General features: G+C 43.8%; 1 protein-coding gene across 7 annotated transcripts in view; it reads left to right on the top strand.

The window, feature by feature from the left end:
• Positions 1–22,094, top strand: part of dctn1b (dynactin 1b) — a 167,293-nt gene that overhangs the window by 23,602 nt on the left and 121,597 nt on the right. For all 7 annotated transcript variants that reach the window (XR_006657597.1, XM_041854446.2, XM_041854445.2 and 4 more), the window contains exons 2-3: positions 17,540–17,791; positions 18,787–18,865. Coding sequence is in view for 6 of the 7 variants with exons in the window: in XM_041854446.2 (XP_041710380.1) it covers positions 17,540–17,791; positions 18,787–18,865 (331 nt within the window). In the remaining variant the exon portion in view is untranslated. The remainder of the gene's footprint in view (positions 1–17,539; positions 17,792–18,786; positions 18,866–22,094) is intronic.

The raw sequence follows: 22,094 nt of genomic DNA, 5'->3' as shown, positions 1-22,094 counted from the left end.
AGGACTACTATAGGACTACTACCTGCTATAGGACTACTACCTGCTATAGGACTACTATAGGACTACTACCTGCTATAGGACTACTACCTGCTATAGGACTACTATAGGACTACTACCTGCTATATGACTACTATAGGACTACTACCTGCTATAGGACTACTATAGGACTACCACCTGCTATATGACTACTACCTGCTATAGGACTACTATAGGACTACTACCTGCTATAGGACTACTACCTGCTATAGGACTACTATAGGACTACTACCTGCTATAGGACTACTACCTGCTATAGGACTACTATAGGACTATTATAGGACTACTACCCGCTATAGGACTACTATAGGACTACTACCTACTATAGGACTACTATAGGACTACTACCTGCTATAGGACTACTATAGGGACTACTACCTGCTATAGGACTACTATAGGACTACTACCCACTATAGGACTACTATAGGACTACTACCTGCTATAGGACTACTATAGGACTACTATAGGACTACAACCTACTATAGGACTACTATAGGACTACTACCTGCTACTAGGACTACTATAGGACTACTATAGGACTACTATAGGACTACACCTACTATGGGACTACTACCTGCTATAGGACTACTATAGGACTACTACGCTACTACCTTCTATAGGACTACTACCTGCTATAGGGACTACTATAGGACTACTACCTGCTATAGGACTACTACTCTATAGGACTACTACCTGCTATAGGACTACTACCTGCTATTCTTAGGACTACTACCTGCTATAGGACTACTACCTGCTATAGGACTACTACCTGCTATAGGACTACTATAGGACTACTACCTGCTATTGGACTACTATAGGACTACTACCTGCTATAGGACTACTACCTTCTATAGGACTACTACCTGCTATAGGACTACTATAGGATTACTACCTGCTACAGGACTACTACCTTCTATAGGACTACTACCTGCTATAGGACTACTATAGGACTACTACCCGCTATAGGACTACTATAGGACTAATACCTGCTATAGGACTACTACCTGCTATAGGACTACTATAGGACTACTACCTGCTATAGGACTACTACCTGCTATAGGACTACTATAGGACTACTACCTGCTATAGGACTACTATAGGACTACTACCTACTATAGGACTACTATAGGACTACTACCTGCTATATGACTTCTATAGGACTACCACCTGCTATAGGACTGCTATAGGACTACTACCCGCTATAGGACTACTATAGGACTACTACCTGCTATAGGACTACTACATGCTATAGGACTACTATAGGACTACTACCTGCTATAGGACTACTACCTGCTATAGGACAACTATAGGACTACTACCTGCTATATGACTACTATAGGACTACTACCTGCTATAGGACTACTATAGGACTACCACCTGCTATATGACTACTACCTGCTATAGGACTACTATAGGACTACTACCTGCTATAGGACTACTACCTACTATAGGACTACTATAGGACTACTACCTGCTATAGGACTACTACCTGCTATAGGACTACTATAGGACTATTATAGGACTACTACCCACTATAGGACTACTATAGGACTACTACCTACTATAGGACTACTATAGGACTACTACCTGCTATAGGACTACTACCTACTATAGGACTACTATAGGACTACTACCTGCTATAGGACTACTATAGGACTACTACCGGCTATAGGACTACTATAGGACTACTACCCGCTATAGGACTACTATAGGACTACTACCTGCTATAGGACTACTATAGGACTACTACCTGCTATAGGACTACTATAGGACTACTACCCGCTATAGGACTACTATAGGACTACTACCTGCTATAGGACTACTATAGGACTACTACCTGCTATAGGACTACTATAGGACTACTACCTGCTATAGGACTACTATAGGACTACTACCTGCTATAGGACTACTATAGGACTACTATAGGACTACTACATACTATAGGACTACTATAGGACTATTATAGGACTACTACCTGCTATAGGACTACTACCTGCTATAGGACTACTATAGGACTATTATAGGACTACTACCTGCTATAGGACTACTATAGGACTACTACCTGCTATAGGACTACTACCTGCTATAGGACTACTATAGGACTACTACCTGCTATAGGACTACTACCTGCTATAGGACTACTATAGGACTACTACCTGCTATATGACTACTATAGGACTACTACCTGCTATAGGACTACTACCTGCTATAGGACTACTATAGGACTACTACCTGCTATAGGACTACTACCTGCTATAGGACTACTATAGGACTACTACCTGCTATATGACTACTATAGGACTACTACCTGCTATAGGACTACTATAGGACTACCACCTGCTATATGACTACTACCTGCTATAGGACTACTATAGGACTACTACCTGCTATAGGACTACTACCTGCTATAGGACTACTATAGGACTACTACCTGCTATAGGACTACTATAGGACTATTATAGGACTACTACCTGCTATAGGACTACTACCTGCTATAGGACTACTATAGGACTATTATAGGACTACTACCTGCTATAGGACTACTATAGGACTACTACCTGCTATAGGACTACTACCTGCTATAGGACTACTATAGGACTACTACCTGCTATAGGACTACTACCTGCTATAGGACTACTATAGGACTACTACCTGCTATAGGACTACGAGCTATAGGACTACTACCGCTATAGGACTACTACCTGCTATAGGACTACTACCTGCTATAGGACTACTATAGGACTACTACCTGCTATATGACTACTATAGGACTACTACCTGCTATAGGACTACTATAGGACTACCACCTGCTATATGACTACTACCTGCTATAGGACTACTATAGGACTACTACCTGCTATAGGACTACTACCTGCTATAGGACTACTATAGGACTACTACCTGCTATAGGACTACTACCTGCTATAGGACTACTATAGGACTATTATAGGACTACTACCCACTATAGGGCTACTATAGGACTACTACCTACTATAGGACTACTATAGGACTACTACCTGCTATAGGACTACTATAGGACTACTACCTGCTATAGGACTACTATAGGACTACTACCCGCTATAGGACTACTATAGGACTACTACCTACTATAGGACTACTATATGACTACTACCTGCTATAGGACTACTATAGGACTACTATAGGACTACAACCCACTATAGGACTACTATAGGACTACTATTGACTACTACATACTATAGGACTACTATAGGACTACTATATGACTACTATAGGACTACTACCTACTATAGGACTACTATAGGACTACTATAGTACTACTATAGGACTACTACCTACTATAGGACTACTATAGGACTACTACCTGCTATAGGACTACTACCTTCTATAGGACTACTACCTGCTATAGGACTACTATAGGACTACTACCTGCTACAGGACTACTAACCTTCTATAGGACTACTACCTGCTATAGGACTACTATAGGACTACTACCTGCTATAGGACTACTACCTTCTATAGGACTACTACCTGCTATAGGACTACTACCTGCTATTTGACTACTATAGGACTACTACCTGCTATAGGACTACTACCTGCTATAGGACTACTACCTGCTATAGGACTACTATAGGACTACTACCTGCTATTGGACTACTATAGGACTACTACCTGCTATAGGACTACTACCTTCTATAGGACTACTACCTGCTATAGGACTACTATAGGATTACTACCTGCTACAGGACTACTACCTTCTATAGGACTACTACCTGCTATAGGACTACTATAGGACTACTACCCGCTATAGGACTACTATAGGACTAATACCTGCTATAGGACTACTACCTGCTATAGGACTACTATAGGACTACTACCTGCTATAGGACTACTACCTGCTATAGGACTACTATAGGACTACTACCTGCTATAGGACTACTATAGGACTACTACCTACTATAGGACTACTATAGGACTACTACCTGCTATAGGACTACTATAGGACTACTACCTGCTATAGGACTACTACCTGCTATATGACTTCTATAGGACTACTACCTGCTATAGGACTGCTATAGGACTACTACCCGCTATAGGACTACTATAGGACTACTACCTGCTATAGGACTACTACATGCTATAGGACTACTATAGGACTACTACCTGCTATAGGACTACTACCTGCTATAGGACTACTATAGGACTACTACCTGCTATAGGACTACTATAGGACTAACCTGCTATATGACTACTACCTGCTATAGGACTACTATAGGACTACTACCTGCTATAGGACTACTACCTACTATAGGACTACTATAGGACTACTACCTGCTATAGGACTACTACCTGCTATAGGACTACTATAGGACTATTATAGGACTACTACCCACTATAGGACTACCATAGGACTACTACCTACTATAGGACTACTATAGGACTACTACCTGCTATAGGACTACTATAGGACTACTACCTGCTATAGGACTACTATAGGACTACTACCCGCTATAGGACTACTATAGGACTACTACCTACTATAGGACTACTATATGACTACTACCTGCTATAGGACTACTATAGGACTACTACCTACTATAGGACTACTATAGGACTACTATAGGACTACTGCCTGCTATAGGACTACTACCTACTATAGGACTACTATAGGACTACTACCTGCTATAGGACTACTACCTGCTATAGGACTACTATAGGACTATTATAGGACTACTACCCACTATAGGACTACTATAGGACTACTACCTACTATAGGACTACTATAGGACTACTACCTGCTATAGGACTACTATAGGACTACTACCAGCTATAGGACTACTATAGGACTACTACCCGCTATAGGACTACTATAGGACTACTACCTACTATAGGACTACTATATGACTACTACCTGCTATAGGACTACTATAGGACTACTACCTACTATAGGACTACTATAGGACTACTATAGGACTACTGCCTGCTATAGGACTACTACCTGCTATAGGACTACTACCTGCTATAGGACTACTATAGGACTATTATAGGACTACTACCCACTATAGGACTACTATAGGACTACTACCTACTATAGGACTACTATAGGACTACTACCTGCTATAGGACTACTATAGGACTACTACCTGCTATAGGACTACTATAGGACTACTACCCGCTATAGGACTACTATAGGACTACTACCTACTATAGGACTACTATATGACTACTACCTGCTATAGGACTACTATAGGACTACTATAGGACTACTATCCACTATAGGACTACTATAGGACTACTATTGACTACTACCTACTATAGGACTACTATAGGACTACTATATGACTACTATAGGACTACTATAGGACTACTATAGGACTACTACCTGCTATAGGATTACTATAGGACTACTACCTACTATAGTACTACTACCTACTATAGGACTACTATAGGACTACTACCTGCTATATGACTACTATAGGACTACCATAGGACTACTACCTACTATAGGACTACTATAGGACTACTACCTACTATAGGACTACTATATGACTACTATAGGACTACTACCTACTATAGGACTACTATAGGACTACTATAGGACTACTACCTACTATAGGACTACTATAGGACTACTACCTACTATAGGACTACTATAGGACTACTATAGGACTACTACCTGCTATAGGATTACTATATGACTACTACCTACTATAGGACTACTACCTGCTATAGGACTACTATAGGACTACTATAGGACTACTACCTGCTATAGGATTACTATAGGACTACTACCTACTATAGGACTACTACCTACTATAGGACTACTATAGGACTACTACCTGCTATAGGACTACTATAGGACTACTATAGGACTACTACCTGCTATAGGATTACTATAGGACTACTACCTACTATAGGACTACTACCTACTATAGGACTACTACCTGCTATAGGACTACTATTGGACTACTACCTACTATAGGACTACTATAGGACTACTACCTGCTATAGGACTACTACCTACTATAGGACTACTATAGGACTACTACCTGCTATAGGACTACTATAGGACTACTACCGGCTATAGGACTACTATAGGACTACTACCTGCTATAGGACTACTATAGGACTACTACCTGCTATAGGACTACTATAGGACTACTACCTGCTATAGGACTACTATATGACTACTACCTGCTATAGGACTACTATAGGACTACTACCTGCTATAGGACTACTACAGGACTACTACCTGCTATAGGACCACTATAGGACTACTACCAGCTATAGGACTACTATAGGACTACTACCTGCTATAGGACTACTATAGGACTACTATAGGACTACTATAGGACTACTACCTGCTATAGGACTACTATAGGACTACTATAGGACTACTACATACTATAGGACTACTATAGGACTATTATAGGACTACTACCTGCTATAGGACTACTACCTGCTATAGGACTACTATAGGACTATTATAGGACTACTACCTGCTATAGGACTACTATAGGACTACTACCTGCTATAGGACTACTATAGGACTACTACCTGCTATAGGACTACTATAGGACTACTACCTGCTATAGGACTACTATAGGACAACTACCTGCTATAGGACTACTACCTGCTATAGGACTACTATAGGACTACTACATACTATAGGACTACTATAGGACTATTATAGGACTACTACCTACTATAGGACTACTACCTGCTATAGGACTACTATAGGACTACTACCTGCTATAGGACTACTATAGGACTACTACCTGCTATAGGACTACTATAGGACAACTACCTGCTATAGGACTACTACCTGCTATAGGACTACTACCTGCTATAGGACTACTACCTGCTATAGGACTACTATAGGACTACTACCTGCTATAGGACTACTATAGGACTACTATAGGACTACTATAGGACTACTATAGGACCACTATATGACTACTACCTGCTATAGGACTACTATAGGACTACTATAGGACTACTACCTGCTATAGGACTAATATAGAACTAATATAGGACTACTATAGGACCACTATAGGACTACTACCTGCTATAGGACTACTATAGGACTACTACCTGCTATAGGACTACTATAGGACTACTACCTGCTATAGGACTACTATAGGACTACTACCTGCTATAGGACTACTATATGACTACTACCTGCTATAGGACTACTATAGGACTACTGCCTGCTATAGGACTACTACAGGACTACTACCTGCTATAGGACCACTATAGGACTACTACCAGCTATAGGACTACTATAGGACTACTACCTGCTATAGGACTACTATAGGACTACTATAGGACTACTATAGGACTACTACCTGCTATAGGACTACTATAGGACTACTATAGGACTACTACATGCTATAGGACTACTATAGGACTATTATAGGACTACTACCTGCTATAGGACTACTACCTGCTATAGGACTACTATAGGACTATTATAGGACTACTACCTGCTATAGGACTACTATAGGACTGCTACCTGCTATAGGACAACTATATGACTACTACCTGCTATAGGACTACTATAGGACAACTACCTGCTATAGGACTACTACCTGCTATAGGACTACTATAGGACTACTATAGGACTACTACATGCTATAGGACTACTATAGGACTATTATAGGACTACTACCTACTATAGGACTACTACCATCTATAGGACTACTATAGGACTACTACCTGCTATAGGACTACTATAGGACTACTACCTGCTATAGGACTACTATAGGACTACTACCTGCTATAGGACTACTATAGGACTACTACCTGCTATAGGACTACTATAGGACAACTACCTGCTATAGGACTACTACCTGCTATAGGACTACTACCTGCTATAGGACTACTATAGGACTACTACCTGCTATAGGACTACTATAGGACTACTATAGGACTACTATATGACTACTATAGGACTACTATAGGACTACTATAGGACTACTACCTGCTATAGGACTAATATAGGACTACTACAGGACCACTATAGGACTACTATAGGACTACTATGGGACTACTATAGGACTACTATAGGACAACTATGGGACTACTATAGGACTACTATAGGACTACTATATGACTACTACATGCTATAGGACTACTATAGGACTACTATAGGGCTACTATAGGACTACTATAGGACTACTATAGGACTACTACCTTCTGTATGTCTGTAGCCACTGAAGGGTCACATATTTGATTTCAAAGGTTATCAAACCAGAACTCTATGCACAAGATCCACTTTCAACAATTTACACTGAACAATTTGTAAAAACATATTTATTTGAAGAACTGTGCAGATGCAAAGTTCAGTAACAGAATGTAGGTCAAATCTCACTCAGCTTTTTATGTCCACGTTTTCCAAAAACTGTACTGTACTGTAATGTCCAAACTTGTGAACCCAACTATGGTTTGTGACTACTATGATTTCCCATTGTAGCCAATTTAATTGCAGAAACTCTGTTACCGATTTGTTTTGTAACATAATATTGTTTTAATCACTTAATAATTCATAAACAAATTTGATATAAGTAAAAACACGAACGAATTGATAGGTCTACCTTTACTTGTTACTTCTGTGACATGTATTTATCCTCCCTCCTCATGAGGGAGAGAAATTAGAAAATTTCTTACACTACATTTTACATTTACATTTACATCATTTAGCAGACGCTCTTATCCAGAGCGACTTACAAATTGGTGCATTCAACTTATGATAGTCAGTGGGACAACCACTTTTTTTTTTTTTTATAGGGGGTGGGGGAAGAAGGATTACTTTATACTATTCCAGGTATTCCTTAAATAGGTAGGGTTTCAAGTGTCTCCGGAAGGTGGTCAGTGACTCCGCTGTCCTGGCGTCGTGGGGGAGCTTGTTCCACCATTGGGATGCCAGAGCAACGAATAGCTTTGACTGGGCTGAGCAGGAACTGTGCTTCCGTAGAGGTAGGGGGGCTAGCAGGCCAGAGGTGGATGAACGTAGTGCCCTCGTTTGGGTGTAGGGTCTGATCAGAGCCTGAAGGTAAGGAGGTGCCGTTCCCCTCACAGCTCTGTAGGCAAGCACCATGGTTTTGTAGTAGATGCGAGCTTCAACTGGAAGCCAGTGGAGTGTGGGAGGAGCGGGGTGACATGAGAGAACTTGGGAAGGTTGAACACCAGACGGGCTGCAGCGTTCTGGATAAGTTGTAGGGGTTTAATGGCACAGGCAGGGAGCCCAGCCAACAGCGAGTTGCAGTAATCCAGACGGGAGATGACAAGTGCCTGGATTAGGACCTGTGCCGCTTTCTGTGTAAGGTAGGGTCGTACTCTGTGAATGTTGTAGAGCATGAACCTACAGGATCGGGTCACCGCCTTGATGTTAGCAGAGAACGACAGGGTGTTGTCCAGGGTCACGCCAAGGTTCTTTGCACTCAGGGAGGAGGACACAATGGAGTTGTCAACCGTGATGGCGAGATCATGGAGCGAGCAGTCCTTCCCCGGGAGGAAGAGCAGCTCCGTCTTGCCGAGGTTCAGCTTGAGGTGGTGATCCGACATCCACACTGATATGTCTGCCAGACATGCAGAGATGCGATTCGCCACCTGGTTATCAGAAGGGGGAAAGGAGAAAATGAATTGTGTGTCGTCTGCGTAGCAATGATAGGAGAGACCATGTGAGGATATGACAGAGCCAAGTGACTTGGTGTATAGAGAGAATAGGAGAGGGCCTAGAACTGAGCCCTGGGGACACCAGTGGTGAGAGCACGTGGTGCGGAGACAGATTCTCGCCATGCCACCTGGTAGGAGCGACCTGTCAGGTAGGACGCAATCCAAGAGTGAGCAGCGCCGGAGATGCCCAACTCGGAGAGGGTGGAGAGGAGGATCTGATGGTTCACAGTATCAAAGGCAGCGGATAGGTCTAGAAGGATAAGAGCAGAGGAGAGAGAGTTAGCTTTAGCAGTGCGGAGAGCCTCCGTGACACAGAGAAGAGCAGTCTCAGTTGAATGACCAGTCTTGAAACCTGACTGGTTTGGATCAAGAAGGTCATTCTGAGAGAGATAGCAGGAGAGTTGGCTAGAGATGGCACGCTCAAGAGTTTTGGAGAGAAAAGAAAGAAGGGATACTGGTCTGTAGTTGTTGACATCGGAGGGATCGAGTGTAGGTTTTTGAGGAGGGGGTGCAACTCTCGCTCTCTTGAAGACGGAAGGGACATGGCCAGCGGTCAAGGATGAGTTGATGAGCGAGGTGAGGTAAGGGAGAAGGTCTCCGGAAATGGTCTGGAGAAGAGAGGAGGGGATAGGGTCAAGCGGGCAGGTTGTTGGGCGGCCGGCCGTCACAAGTCGCAAGATTTCATCTGGAGAGAGAGGGGAGAAAGAAGTCAAAGCATAGGGTGGGGCAGTGTGAGCAGGACCAGTGGTGTCATTTGACTTAATAAATTAGGATCGGATGTCATCAACCTTCTTTTCAAAATGGTTGACGAAGTCATCCACAGAGAGGGAGGAGGGAGGGGGAGGAGGAGGAGGATTCAGCAGGGAGGAGAAGGTGGCAAAGAGCTTCCTAGGGTTAGAGGCAGAGGCTTGAAATTTAGAGTGGTAGAAAGTGGCTTTAGCAGCGGAAACAGAGGAAGAGAATGTAGAGAGGAGGGAATGAAAAGATGACAGGTCCGCATGGAGTCTAGTTTTCCTCCATTTCCGCTCAGCTGCCTGGAGCCCTCTTCTGTGAGCTCGCAATGAGTCGTCAAGCCACGGAGCAGGAGGGGAGGACCGAGCCGGCCGGGAGGATAGGGGACATAGAGAGTCAAAAGATGCAGAAAGGGAGGAGAGGAGGGTTGAGGAGGCAGAATCAGGAGATCGGAGGGAGAAGGATTTAGCAGAGGGAAGAGATGATAGGATGGAAGAGGAGAGAGTAGCGGGAGAGAGAGAGCGAAGGTTGCGACGGCACATTACCATCTGAGTAGGGGCAGAGTGAGTAGTGTTGGAGGAGAGCGAGAGAGAAAAGGATACAAAGTAGGGGTCGGAGACTTGGAGGGGAGTTGCAGTGAGATTAGTAGAAGAACAGCATCTAGTAAAGATGAGGTCAAGCGTATTGCCTGCCTTGTGAGTAGGGGGGGACGGTGAGAGAGTGAGGTCAAAAGAGGAAAGGAGTGGAAAGAAGGAGGCAGAGAGAAATTAATCAAAGGCAGACGTAGGGAGGTTAAAGTCACCCAGAACTCTGAGGGGTGAGCCATCCTCAGGAAAGGAACTTATCAAGGCGTCAAGCTCATTGATGAACTCTCCAAGGGAACCTGGAGGGCGATAAATGACAAGGATGTTAAGCTTGAATGGGCTAGTGACTGTGACAGCATGGAATTCAAATGAGGAGATAGACAGATGGGTCAGGGGAAAAAGAGAGAATGTCCACTTGGGAGAGATGAGGATTCCTGTGCCACCGCCGCGCTGACCAGATGCTCTCGGGGTATGCGAGAACACATGATCAGACGAGGAAAGAGCAGTAGGAGTAGCAGTGTTTTCTGTGATAATCCATGTTTCCGTCAGCGCCAAGAAGTCGAGGGACTGGAGGGTAGCATAGGCTGAGATGAACTCTGCCTTGTTGGCCGCAGAACGGTAGTTCCAGAGGCTGCCGGAGACCTGGAACTCCACGTGGGTCGTGCGCGCAGGGACCACCGGATTAGAGTGGCAGCAGCCACGCGGTGTGAAGCGTTTGTATGGCCTGTGCAGAGAGGAGAGAACAGGGATAGACAGACACATAGTTGACAGGCTACAGAAAAAGGCTGCAATAATGCAAAGGAGATCGGAATGAAATGAACTAAACATCTGGGAAAGCGAGAGAGCGGGGCCTCCCTCACTTACGTTTCACTGAAACACTCAAATATAACTCTCCCAACTTCCACTTTCGAAATTATAATTGTTGTAAACTACAGCGGTTCAATGTTTTCTAGGAATAGACTCTAACTTAGTTTATTCAGCTAGCTAACTTGGTACAGTATTCTTCAGTGAAAACCGTCCAGGGCACCGAATCCTATGACGCCATAGCCAACTAGCAAGCCAGCCTCCAATAACACGGTTTAGCACCAATACTCGGTTACAACAAACCACCAGTGTGTTAACACGCCAAACAGATAATTTGTGTCCGTGTCTAACGTTGTGTAAAGTTTTGGGTTAGTTTTGACAGTTTGAGTCGTCAACTTATTCAGCTATTGTTTAGTTAGCTATCCAGGTAGCAACAAGCTAGCTACATTTCGAGTACAGTAGCTACTAACTACCTAACGTTAACGCTTCAGATAATGAGGTTAGAATGGTAGGTAGCTAGCTGGCATAATTACAGGTACTCTTAAGCGTGAAATAACATTGGAAACAACTATCCACAGTTGCTAATAGTTACCAGTAGCTACCCGCTAGCTAGCTTTATTGGTCCAGGTAGTGGGTTAGCTAGCCTCGTGCTTCACCGGGCTCAGTCGAATACAATACTTACCTACAATAATTACCTACAATAACTACCTAGATAAACTACCTACAATGCCTAACTACAATACCTACCTACAATCTAAATACATGGTTAAAGCTTTACTCAACACCATATAAGAAGCCAAGCTTACATCCCACAAAACTATGCGGACACCTGCTCGTCGAACATCTCATTCCAAAATCATGGGCATTAACATGGAGTTTGGTCCCCCCTTTGCTTCTACATTGCATTCAGAAAGTATTCAGACCCGTTGAGTTTTTCCACTTTTTGTTACAGAAATATCACATTTACATAAGTATTCAGACCCTTTACTGAGTACTTTGTTGAAGCACCTTTGGCAGCGATTACAGCATCGAGTCTTCTTGGGTATGACGCTTCAAGCTTGGCACACCTGTATTTGGGGAGTTTCTCCCATTCTTCTCTGCAGATCCTCTCAAGCTCTGTCAGGTTGGACGGGGAGTGTCGCTGCACAGCTATTTTCAGGTGTTCGATCGGGTTCAATCCGGGCTCTGGCTGGGCCACTCAAGGACATTCAGAGACTTGTCCCGAAGCCACTCCTGCGTTGTCTTGGCTGTGTGCTTAGGGTCGTTTATCCTGTTGGAAGGTGAACCTTCGCCCCAGTCTGAGGTCCTGAGCGCTCTGGGGCAGGTTTTCATCAAGGATCTCTCTGTACTTTGCTCGTTCATCTTTCCCTCGATCCTGACTAGTCTCCCAGTCCCTACCGCTGAATAACATCCCCACAGTGTGATGCTGCCACCACCATGCTTCACCGTAGGCATTCAGGCCAAAAGAGTTCAATCTTGGTTTCATCAGAGGGAGGATGGAGGGGGAGGGGTGGAGGATTAAGGAGGGAGAAGAAGGTGTAGAGGTTTAGAGGCAGAAGCTTGAACTTAGTGATAGAAAGTGGCTTTAGCAGTGGATACAGAGGAAGAGAAGGTAGAGAGGATGTTTAGTTTTCCTCCATTTTCACTCAGCTGTCCGCAGCCCTGTTCTGTAAGCTCGCTATGAGTCACTCAGCCATGGAGCAGGAGGAGAGGGCCGAGCCGGCCGGGAGGAAGGGGACAGTGCGAGTCATAGGACGTGGAAAGGGAGGAATGTAGGGTCGAAGAGGCAGAATTAAGAGACAGGAGGGAAAACTATTTAGCAGAAGGGAGAGATGATAGGATAGAAGAGGAGAGAATAGTGGGGGAGAGGGAAGATTGCGACGGCGCATGACCATCTGGGTAGGGGCTGAGTGGTTGGGGTTGGAGGAAAGGGGGACAGAAAATGAAACAAAGTAGTGATCAGAGACCTGGAGGGGGGTTGCAGTGAGATTAGTAGGTGAGCAGCCTCTAGTAAAGATGAGGTCAAGCGTATTGCCTGCCTTGTGAGTTGGAGGGGATTGGGAAAGGGTGAAGTCAGGAGGGGAAAGAGAGTTGGAAATAAATTAATTGAAGTCGCCAAGTACGAAGAGCGATGAGCCATCATCAGGAAATGAGCTTATCAAGGTGTCAAACTCATTGAGGAACTCTCCAAGGGCACCTGGTGGCCGATAGATGACAATAATGTTAAGCTTGAGTGGAGAAGTGAGAGTGACAGCATGGAATTCAAATGAGGAGATGGACAGGTGAGAGAGGGAGAAAATAGAACATCTCCACTTAGGAGAAATGAGTGGATCTGTGCCACCACCGCAACGATCAGGTGCTCTCGGACTATGAGAGAAAACATAGTCAGATGAAGAAAGAGCAGCTGGAGTAGCAGTGTTCTCTGGGGTGATCTATGTCTCCGTCAGGGACAAAAAGTCAAGGGACTGAAGGGCAGCATAGGCTAAGATGAATTATGCGTTCTTGACCACAGATTGGCAGTTCCAAACGCTGCCAGAGACCCAGAATTCCACATGGGTTGTGCGCGCAGGGTACACTAAATTAGAAGGGTTGCAGCCAAGGGGTGGGGAGCATCTGTAAAGCCTACAGGGAGAGGAGCCAACAGGTATAGAAAACACACACATAGTTGACAAAGCTACAAAAGAGCAAAATGAGAATCTGTAAATAACTAGGTAAGATACTGAAGTGAGAGAGTGGTGTGGAACCTTCCTCTCTTTCATTCCTCCAACAACCCTGCAGAACAACTCGACAGAACAACTCGACAGAACAACTCGGCAGAACAACTCGACAGAACCGTCTTTGTTTCGGCGACGGTCTTAGTTTTGCAACAAAACCGCTACTGACACGACCGCCACTTACAACTTAAACTTTCAGAAGGCAGAAACATTTTTCTAACTAAATATACAGTGAGGGAAAAAAGTATTTGATCCCCTGCTGATTTTGTACGTTTGCCCACTGACAAAGAAATGATCAGTCTATAATTTTAATGGGAGGTTTATTTGAACAGTGAGAGACAAACAAAAAAATCCAGAAAAACGCATGTCAAAAATGTTATAAATTGATTTGCATTTTAATGAGGGAAATAAGTATTTGACCCCTCTGCAAAACATGACTTAGTACTTGGTGGCAAAACCCTTGTTGGCAATCACAGAGGTCAGACGTTTCTTGTAGTTGGCCACCAGGTTTGCACACATCTCAGGAGGGATTTTGTCCCACTCCTCTTTGCAGATCTTCTCCAAGTCATTAAGGTTTCGAGGCTGACGTTTGGCAACTCGAACCTTCAGCTCCCCTCCACAGATTTTCTATGGGATTAAGGTCTGGAGACTGGCTAGGCCACTCCAGGACCTTAATGTGCTTCTTCTTGAGCCACTCCTTTGTTGCCTTGGCCGTGTGTTTTGAGTCATTGTCATGCTGGAATACCCATCCACAACCCATTTTCAATGCCCTGGCTGAGGGAAGGAGGTTCTCACCCAAGATTTGACGGTACATGGCCCCGTCCATCGTCCCTTTGATGCGGTGAAGTTGTCCTGTCCCCTTAGCAGAAAAACACCCCCAAAGCATAATGTTTCCATCTCCATGTTTGACGGTGGGGATGGTGTTCTTGGGGTCATAGGCAGCATTCCTCCTCCTCCAAACACGGCGAGTTGAGTTGATGCCAAAGAGCTCGATTTTGGTCTCATCTGACCACAACACTTTCACCCAGTTCTCCTCTGAATCATTCAGATGTTAATTGGCAAACTTCAGACGTGCATGTATATGTGCTTTCTTGAGCAGGGAGACATTGCGGGCGCTGCAGGAATTCAGTCCTTCACGGCGTAGTGTGTTACCAATTGTTTTCTTAGTGACTATGGTCCCAGCTGCCTTGAGATCATTGACAAGATCCTCCCGTGTAGTTCTGGGCTGATTCCTCACCGTTCTCATGATCATTGTAACTCCACGAGGTGAGCTCTTGCAAGGAGCCCCAGGCCGAGGGAGATTGACAGTTCTTTTGTGTTTCTTCCATTTGCGAATAATCGCACCAACTGTTGTCACCTTCTCACCAAGTTGCTTGGCGATGGTCTTGTAGCCCATTCCAGCCTTGTGTAGGTCTACAATCTTGTCCCTGACATCCTTGGAGAGCTCTTTGGTCTTGGCCATGGTGGAGAGTTTGGAATCTGATTGATTGATTGCTTCTGTGGACAGGTGCCTTTTATACAGGTAACAAACTGAGATTAGGAGCACTCCCTTTAAGAGTGTGCTCCTAATCTCAGCTCGTTACCTGTATAAAAGACACCTGGGAGCCAGAAATCCTTCTGATTGAGAGGGGGTCAAATACTTATTTACCTCATTAAAATGCAAATCAATTTATAACATTTTTGACATGCGTTTTTTTGTTGTTGTTATTCTGTCTCTCACTGTTCAAATAAACCTACCATTAAAATTATAGACTAATCATTTCTTTGTCATTGGGCAAACGTACAAAATCAGCAGGGGATCAAATACTTTTTTCCCTCACTGTAAGTATGTTTATTGTGTTCTAATATACTTTGAGACTTTTTCTGGCAGATGTTTTCTAAGACCCCTTTTCCATCTGTTTGACCAGAAATCAAAGCCTTTGCTTATTCCTAATTTTTAGAATGGAAAATGGTTGAAATACTTATATATGCCTTAATTTCTCTTAGCTTTCATTTGACACCCAATCTGACATGCCCCCTCCAGACCACCAGTAGTGAACTGTCCTCCTGCCCCCTCCAGACCACCAGTAGTGAACTAACCTCCTGTCCTCTATCCTCCAGACCACCAGTAGTGAACTAACCTCCTGTCCTCTATCCTCCAGACCACCAGTAGTGAACTAACCTCCTGTCCTCTATCCTCCAGACCACCAGTAGTGAACTAACCTCCTGTCCTCTGTCCTCTATCCTCCAGACCACCAGTAGTGAACTAACCTCCTGTCCTCTATCCTCCAGACCACCAGTAGTGAACTAACCTCCTGTCCTCTATCCTCCAGACCACCAGTAGTAAACTAACCTCCTGCCCTCTATCCTCCAGACCACCAGTAGTGAACTAACCTCCTGTCCTCCTGCCCCCTCCAGACCACCAGTAGTGAACTAACCTCCTGTCCTCTATCCTCCAGACCACCAGTAGTGAACTAACCTCCTGTCCTCTATCCTCCAGACCACCAGTAGTGAACTAACCTCCTGTCCTCTATCCTCCAGACCACCAGTAGTGAACTAACCTCCTGTCCTCTATCCTCCAGACCACCAGTAGTGAACTAACCTCCTGTCCTCTATCCTCCAGACCACCAGTAGTGAACTAACCTCCTGTCCTCTATCCTCCAGACCACCAGTAGTGAACTAACCTCCTGTCCTCTATCCTCCAGACCACCAGTAGTGAACTAACCTCCTGCCCTCTATCCTCCAGACCACCAGTAGTGAACTAACCTCCTGTCCTCTATCCTCCAGACCACCAGTAGTGAACTAACCTCCTGCCCTCTATCCTCCAGACCACCAGTAGTGAACTAACCTCCTGTCCTCTATCCTCCAGACCACCAGTAGTGAACTAACCTCCTGTCCTCTATCCTCCAGACCACCAGTAGTGAACTAACCTCCTGTCCTCTATCCTCCAGACCACTAGTAGTGAACTAACCTCCTGTCCTCTATCCTCCAGACCACCAGTAGTGAACTAACCTCCTGTCCTCTATCCTCCAGACCACCAGTAGTGGCAGCAGCAGGATGAGTTCAGACGGGGGTGGCCGGCTGGCCAAGGTGGGTTCCCGGGTGGAGGTGATTGGGAAGGGGCACCGCGGCACAGTGGCATATATCGGTGCTACACTCTTCTCCACGGGGAAGTGGGTGGGAGTGATCCTGGACGAGCCCAAGGGGAAGAACGATGGCACGGTCCAGGGGAAGAGATACTTCACCTGCCATGAGAACCACGGCATCTTCGTACGACAGTCACAGGTAGGTAACACAACTGGGTTATGGTGACTGTATTATCAATGAACAGAACAGAAAGGCCTGCGTGGGTTATGGTGACTGTATTATGGTGACTGTATTATGGTGACTGTATTATGGTGACTGTATTATGATTATGGTGACTGTATTATGGTGACTGTATTATGGTGACTGTATTATGGTGACTGCCTGAAACACACTAACACCTTTACTGGTCATATTTCCATCCAGAGGATGTTCATCAGGTCAAACGATGAAGAAACGCATGCGTGTACACACACACACACACACACACACACACACACATACACACACACACACACACACACACACACACACACACACACATACACACACACACACACACACACACACACACATACACACACACACACACACATCACACACACACACACACACACACATACACACACACACACACACACACACACACACACACACACACACACACACACACACACACACACACACACACACACACACACACACACACTTACTTTCACAAGTTATCTTGACTATTCCCGAGTGGCTGTTACTAAGATCTAGAGCTCCTGAGCTGGCTGAGCCTGCAGTAGGTGTGAGCTACAAAGGTTGCTGTGGATACCACAATCATTCATATTCAGCTGCTCTGTGATCAGATTTCATCCCTCTTTCTCTCTCCTCCTCCTCCTCCTCCTCCTCCTCCTCCTCCTCCTCCTCCTCCTCCTCCTCTCCTCTCTCCTCTCTTCTCTTCTTCTCTTCTTCTCTCCTCTCTCCTCTCCTCCTCCTCCTCCTCCTCCTCCTCCTCCTCCTCCTCCTCTCCTCTCTTCTCTTCTTCTCTCCTCTCCTCTCCCTCTTTCTCTCTCCTCCTCCTCCTCCTCTTCTCCTCCTCCTCTCTCCTCTCCTCCTCCTCCTCCTCCTCCTCCTCCTCTCCTCTCTCTTCTCTTCTCTTCTTCTCTCCTCTCCTCTCCCTCTTTCTCCTCTCCTCCTCCCCCCACCAGATCCAGCTGGTTGATGATGGAGCAGACACCACCTCTCCTGACACCCCAGAGCCGGCCTCCAACAAGGTCCCCAAACACGGTGATGAGACAGAACACACAGAATAATGACAGAGAGATGGAAGGAAGCCAGGTCTGCCTTGTAAAAGAGATTGTAAACCTCAGTGAGACTTTCCTGGTTGAAAAAGGTTAAATAAATAAAACATAAAGGAGCAGAGAGCCCTGAGTTATTATTGTTCCTTGAATGGTACACTGATTAGGTTTCTATAGTGATCCTCTGCAGATGAAAGGATATGAACTTTGTCATATTGTGAGGGACAAAAGCAAACAGGACAGGGCAGCAGACGTGCGTGTGCATGCATGTAAACATCTCTCTCTCTCTATTAGAGACCAGAGACCGTGTCTGGGGTACTGCTTGGTATAGAGGTGCCAATGGGCTGTTGCCATGGTTACAGCTCACTGCTGCAGTGAGGGGGGGCGTACTCTGTTTTTGGAAATTACACCGAGAGCGCATGGGAGAGAGAGAGAGGAGAGAGAGGAGAGAGAGAGAGAAGGAGAGAGAGAGAGAGAGAGAGAGAGAGAGAGAGAGAGAGAGAGAGAGAGGAGAGCGAGAGAGAGAGAGAGAGAGAGAGAAGGAGAGAGAGAGAGAAGGAGAGAGAGAGAGAAGGAGAGAGAGAGAGAGAGAGAGGGGAGAGAAGGGGAGAGAGAGAGAGGAGAGTGAAAGGGAGAGAGGAGAGAGGAGAGAGAAGGAGAGAGAGAGAGAGAGAAGGAGAGAGGAGAGTGAAAGGGAGAGAGAAGAGAGGAGAGAGAAGGAGAAAGAGAATGAAAGCAAGAGAGAGCGAGAAGGAGATAGAGAGAAGGGCAGCGCGAGAGGAGAGGGAGATAGACAAAGTAGAGAAAGAAAGGAGGCAGAGACCTGACATCACAGCAGGTCATTATCAGGTTATAGAGGTTAAAAACAGTAGCGTTTTGCGATAGGGCTCTGGTCAAACGTAGTGCACTATACAGGAAACAGAGTACCAGTTGGGACACAGCCTATGGCACCTGTGTTGTTAGTAGTACTCAGATTCAGGATCTGTATTGATAGTAGTACTCAGATTCAGGATCTGTATTGTTAGTAGTAGTTAGATTCAGGGTCTGTATTGTTAGTAGTAGTTAGATTCAGGATCTGTATTGTTAGTAGTACTCAGATTCAGGATCTGTATTGTTAGTAGTACTCAGATTCAGGATCTGTATTGTTAGTAGTACTCAGATTCAGGATCTGTATTGTTAGTAGTAGTTAGATTCAGGAACTGTATTGTTAGTAGTACTCAGATTCAGGATCTGTATTGTTAGTAGTACTCAGATTCAGGATCTGTATTGTTAGTAGTAGTTAGATTCAGGAACTGTATTGTTAGTAGTACTCAGATTCAGGATCTGTATTGTTAGTAGTACTCAGATTCAGGATCTGTATTGTTAGTAGTAGTCAGATTCAGGAACTGTATTGTTAGTAGTAGTCAGATTCAGGATCTGTATTGTTAGTAGTACTCAGATTCAGGATCTGTATTGATAGTAGTAATCCGATTCAGGATCTGTATTGTTAGTAGTACTCAGATTCAGGATCTGTATTGTTAGTAGTACTCAGATTCAGGATCTGTATTGTTAGTAGTAGTTAGATTCAGGGTCTGTATTGTTAGTAGTAGTTAGATTCAGGATCTGTATTGTTAGTAGTACTCAGATTCAGGATCTGTATTGTTAGTAGTACTCAGATTCAGGATCTGTATTGTTAGTAGTACTCAGATTCAGGATCTGTATTGTTAGTAGTACTCAGATTCAGGATCTGTATTGTTAGTAGTAGTTAGATTCAGGATCTGTATTGTTAGTAGTAGTTAGATTCAGGATCTGTATTGTTAGTAGTAGTCAGATTCAGGATCTGTATTGTTAGTAGTAGTCAGATTCAGGAACTGTATTGTTAGTAGTAGTTAGATTCAGGATCTGTATTGTTAGTAGTAGTTAGATTCAGGATCTGTATTGTTAGTAGTAGTTAGATTCAGGATCTGTATTGTTAGTAGTACTCAGATTCAGGATCTGTATTGTTAGTAGTACTCAGATTCAGGATCTGTATTGTTAGTAGTAGTTAGATTCAGGAACTGTATTGTTAGTAGTACTCAGATTCAGGATCTGTATTGTTAGTAGTACTCAGATTCAGGATCTGTATTGTTAGTAGTAGTCAGATTCAGGAACTGTATTGTTAGTAGTAGTTCGATTCAGGATCTGTATTGTTAGTAGTAGTCAGATTCAGGATCTGTATTGTTAGTAGTAGTTAGATTCAGGATCTATATTGTTAGTAGTAGTTAGATTCAAGATATGTATTGTTAGTAGTAGTTAGATTCAGGATCTGTATTGTTAGTAGTAGTTAGATTCAGGATCTGTATTGTTAGTAGTAGTCAGATTCAGGATCTGTATTGTTAGTAGTAGTTAGATTCAGGATCTGTATTGTTAGTAGTAGTCAGATTCAGGATATGTATTGTTAGTAGTAGTTAGATTCAGGATCTATATTGTTAGTAGTAATTAGATTCAAGGTCTGTATTGTTAGTAGTAGTTAGATTCAGGATCTGTATTGTTAGTAGTAGTTAGATTCAGGATCTGTATTGTTAGTAGTAGTTAGATTCAGGATCTGTATTGTTAGTAGTAGTTAGATTCAGGATCTGTATTGTTAGTAGTAGTTAGATTCAGGATCTGTATTGTTAGTAGTAGTTAGATTCAGGATCTGTATTGTTAGTAGTAGTTAGATTCAGGATCTGTATTGTTAGTAGTAGTTAGATTCAAGGTCTGTATTGTTAGTAGTAGTCAGATTCAGGAACTGTATTGTTAGTAGTAGTTAGATTCAGGATCTGTATTGTTAGTAGTAGTTAGATTCAGGATCTGTATTGTTAGTAGTAGATATATTCAGGATCTGTATTGTTAGTAGTAGTTAGATTCAGGATCTGTATGGTTAGTAGTAGTTAGATTCAGGATCTGTATTGTTAGTAGTACTCAGATTCAGGATCTGTATTGTTAGTAGTAGTTAGATTCAGGATCTGTATTGTTAGTAGTAGTTAGATTCAGGATCTGTATTGTTAGTAGTAGTCAGATTCAGGATCTGTATTGTTAGTAGTAGTTAGATTCAGGATCTGTATTGTTAGTAGTAGTTATATTCAGGATCTGTATTGTTAGTAGTAGTTAGATTCAGGGTCTGTATTGTTAGTAGTACTCAGATTCAGGATATGTATTGTTAATAGTACTCAGATTCAGGATCTGTATTGTTAGTAGTAGTTAGATTCAGGATCTGT

Source organism: Coregonus clupeaformis, chromosome 29, assembly GCF_020615455.1.
Source record: "Coregonus clupeaformis isolate EN_2021a chromosome 29, ASM2061545v1, whole genome shotgun sequence".
Taxonomy (NCBI): domain Eukaryota; kingdom Metazoa; phylum Chordata; class Actinopteri; order Salmoniformes; family Salmonidae; genus Coregonus; species Coregonus clupeaformis.
This window is presented reverse-complemented; position numbering and strand designations above follow the sequence as displayed.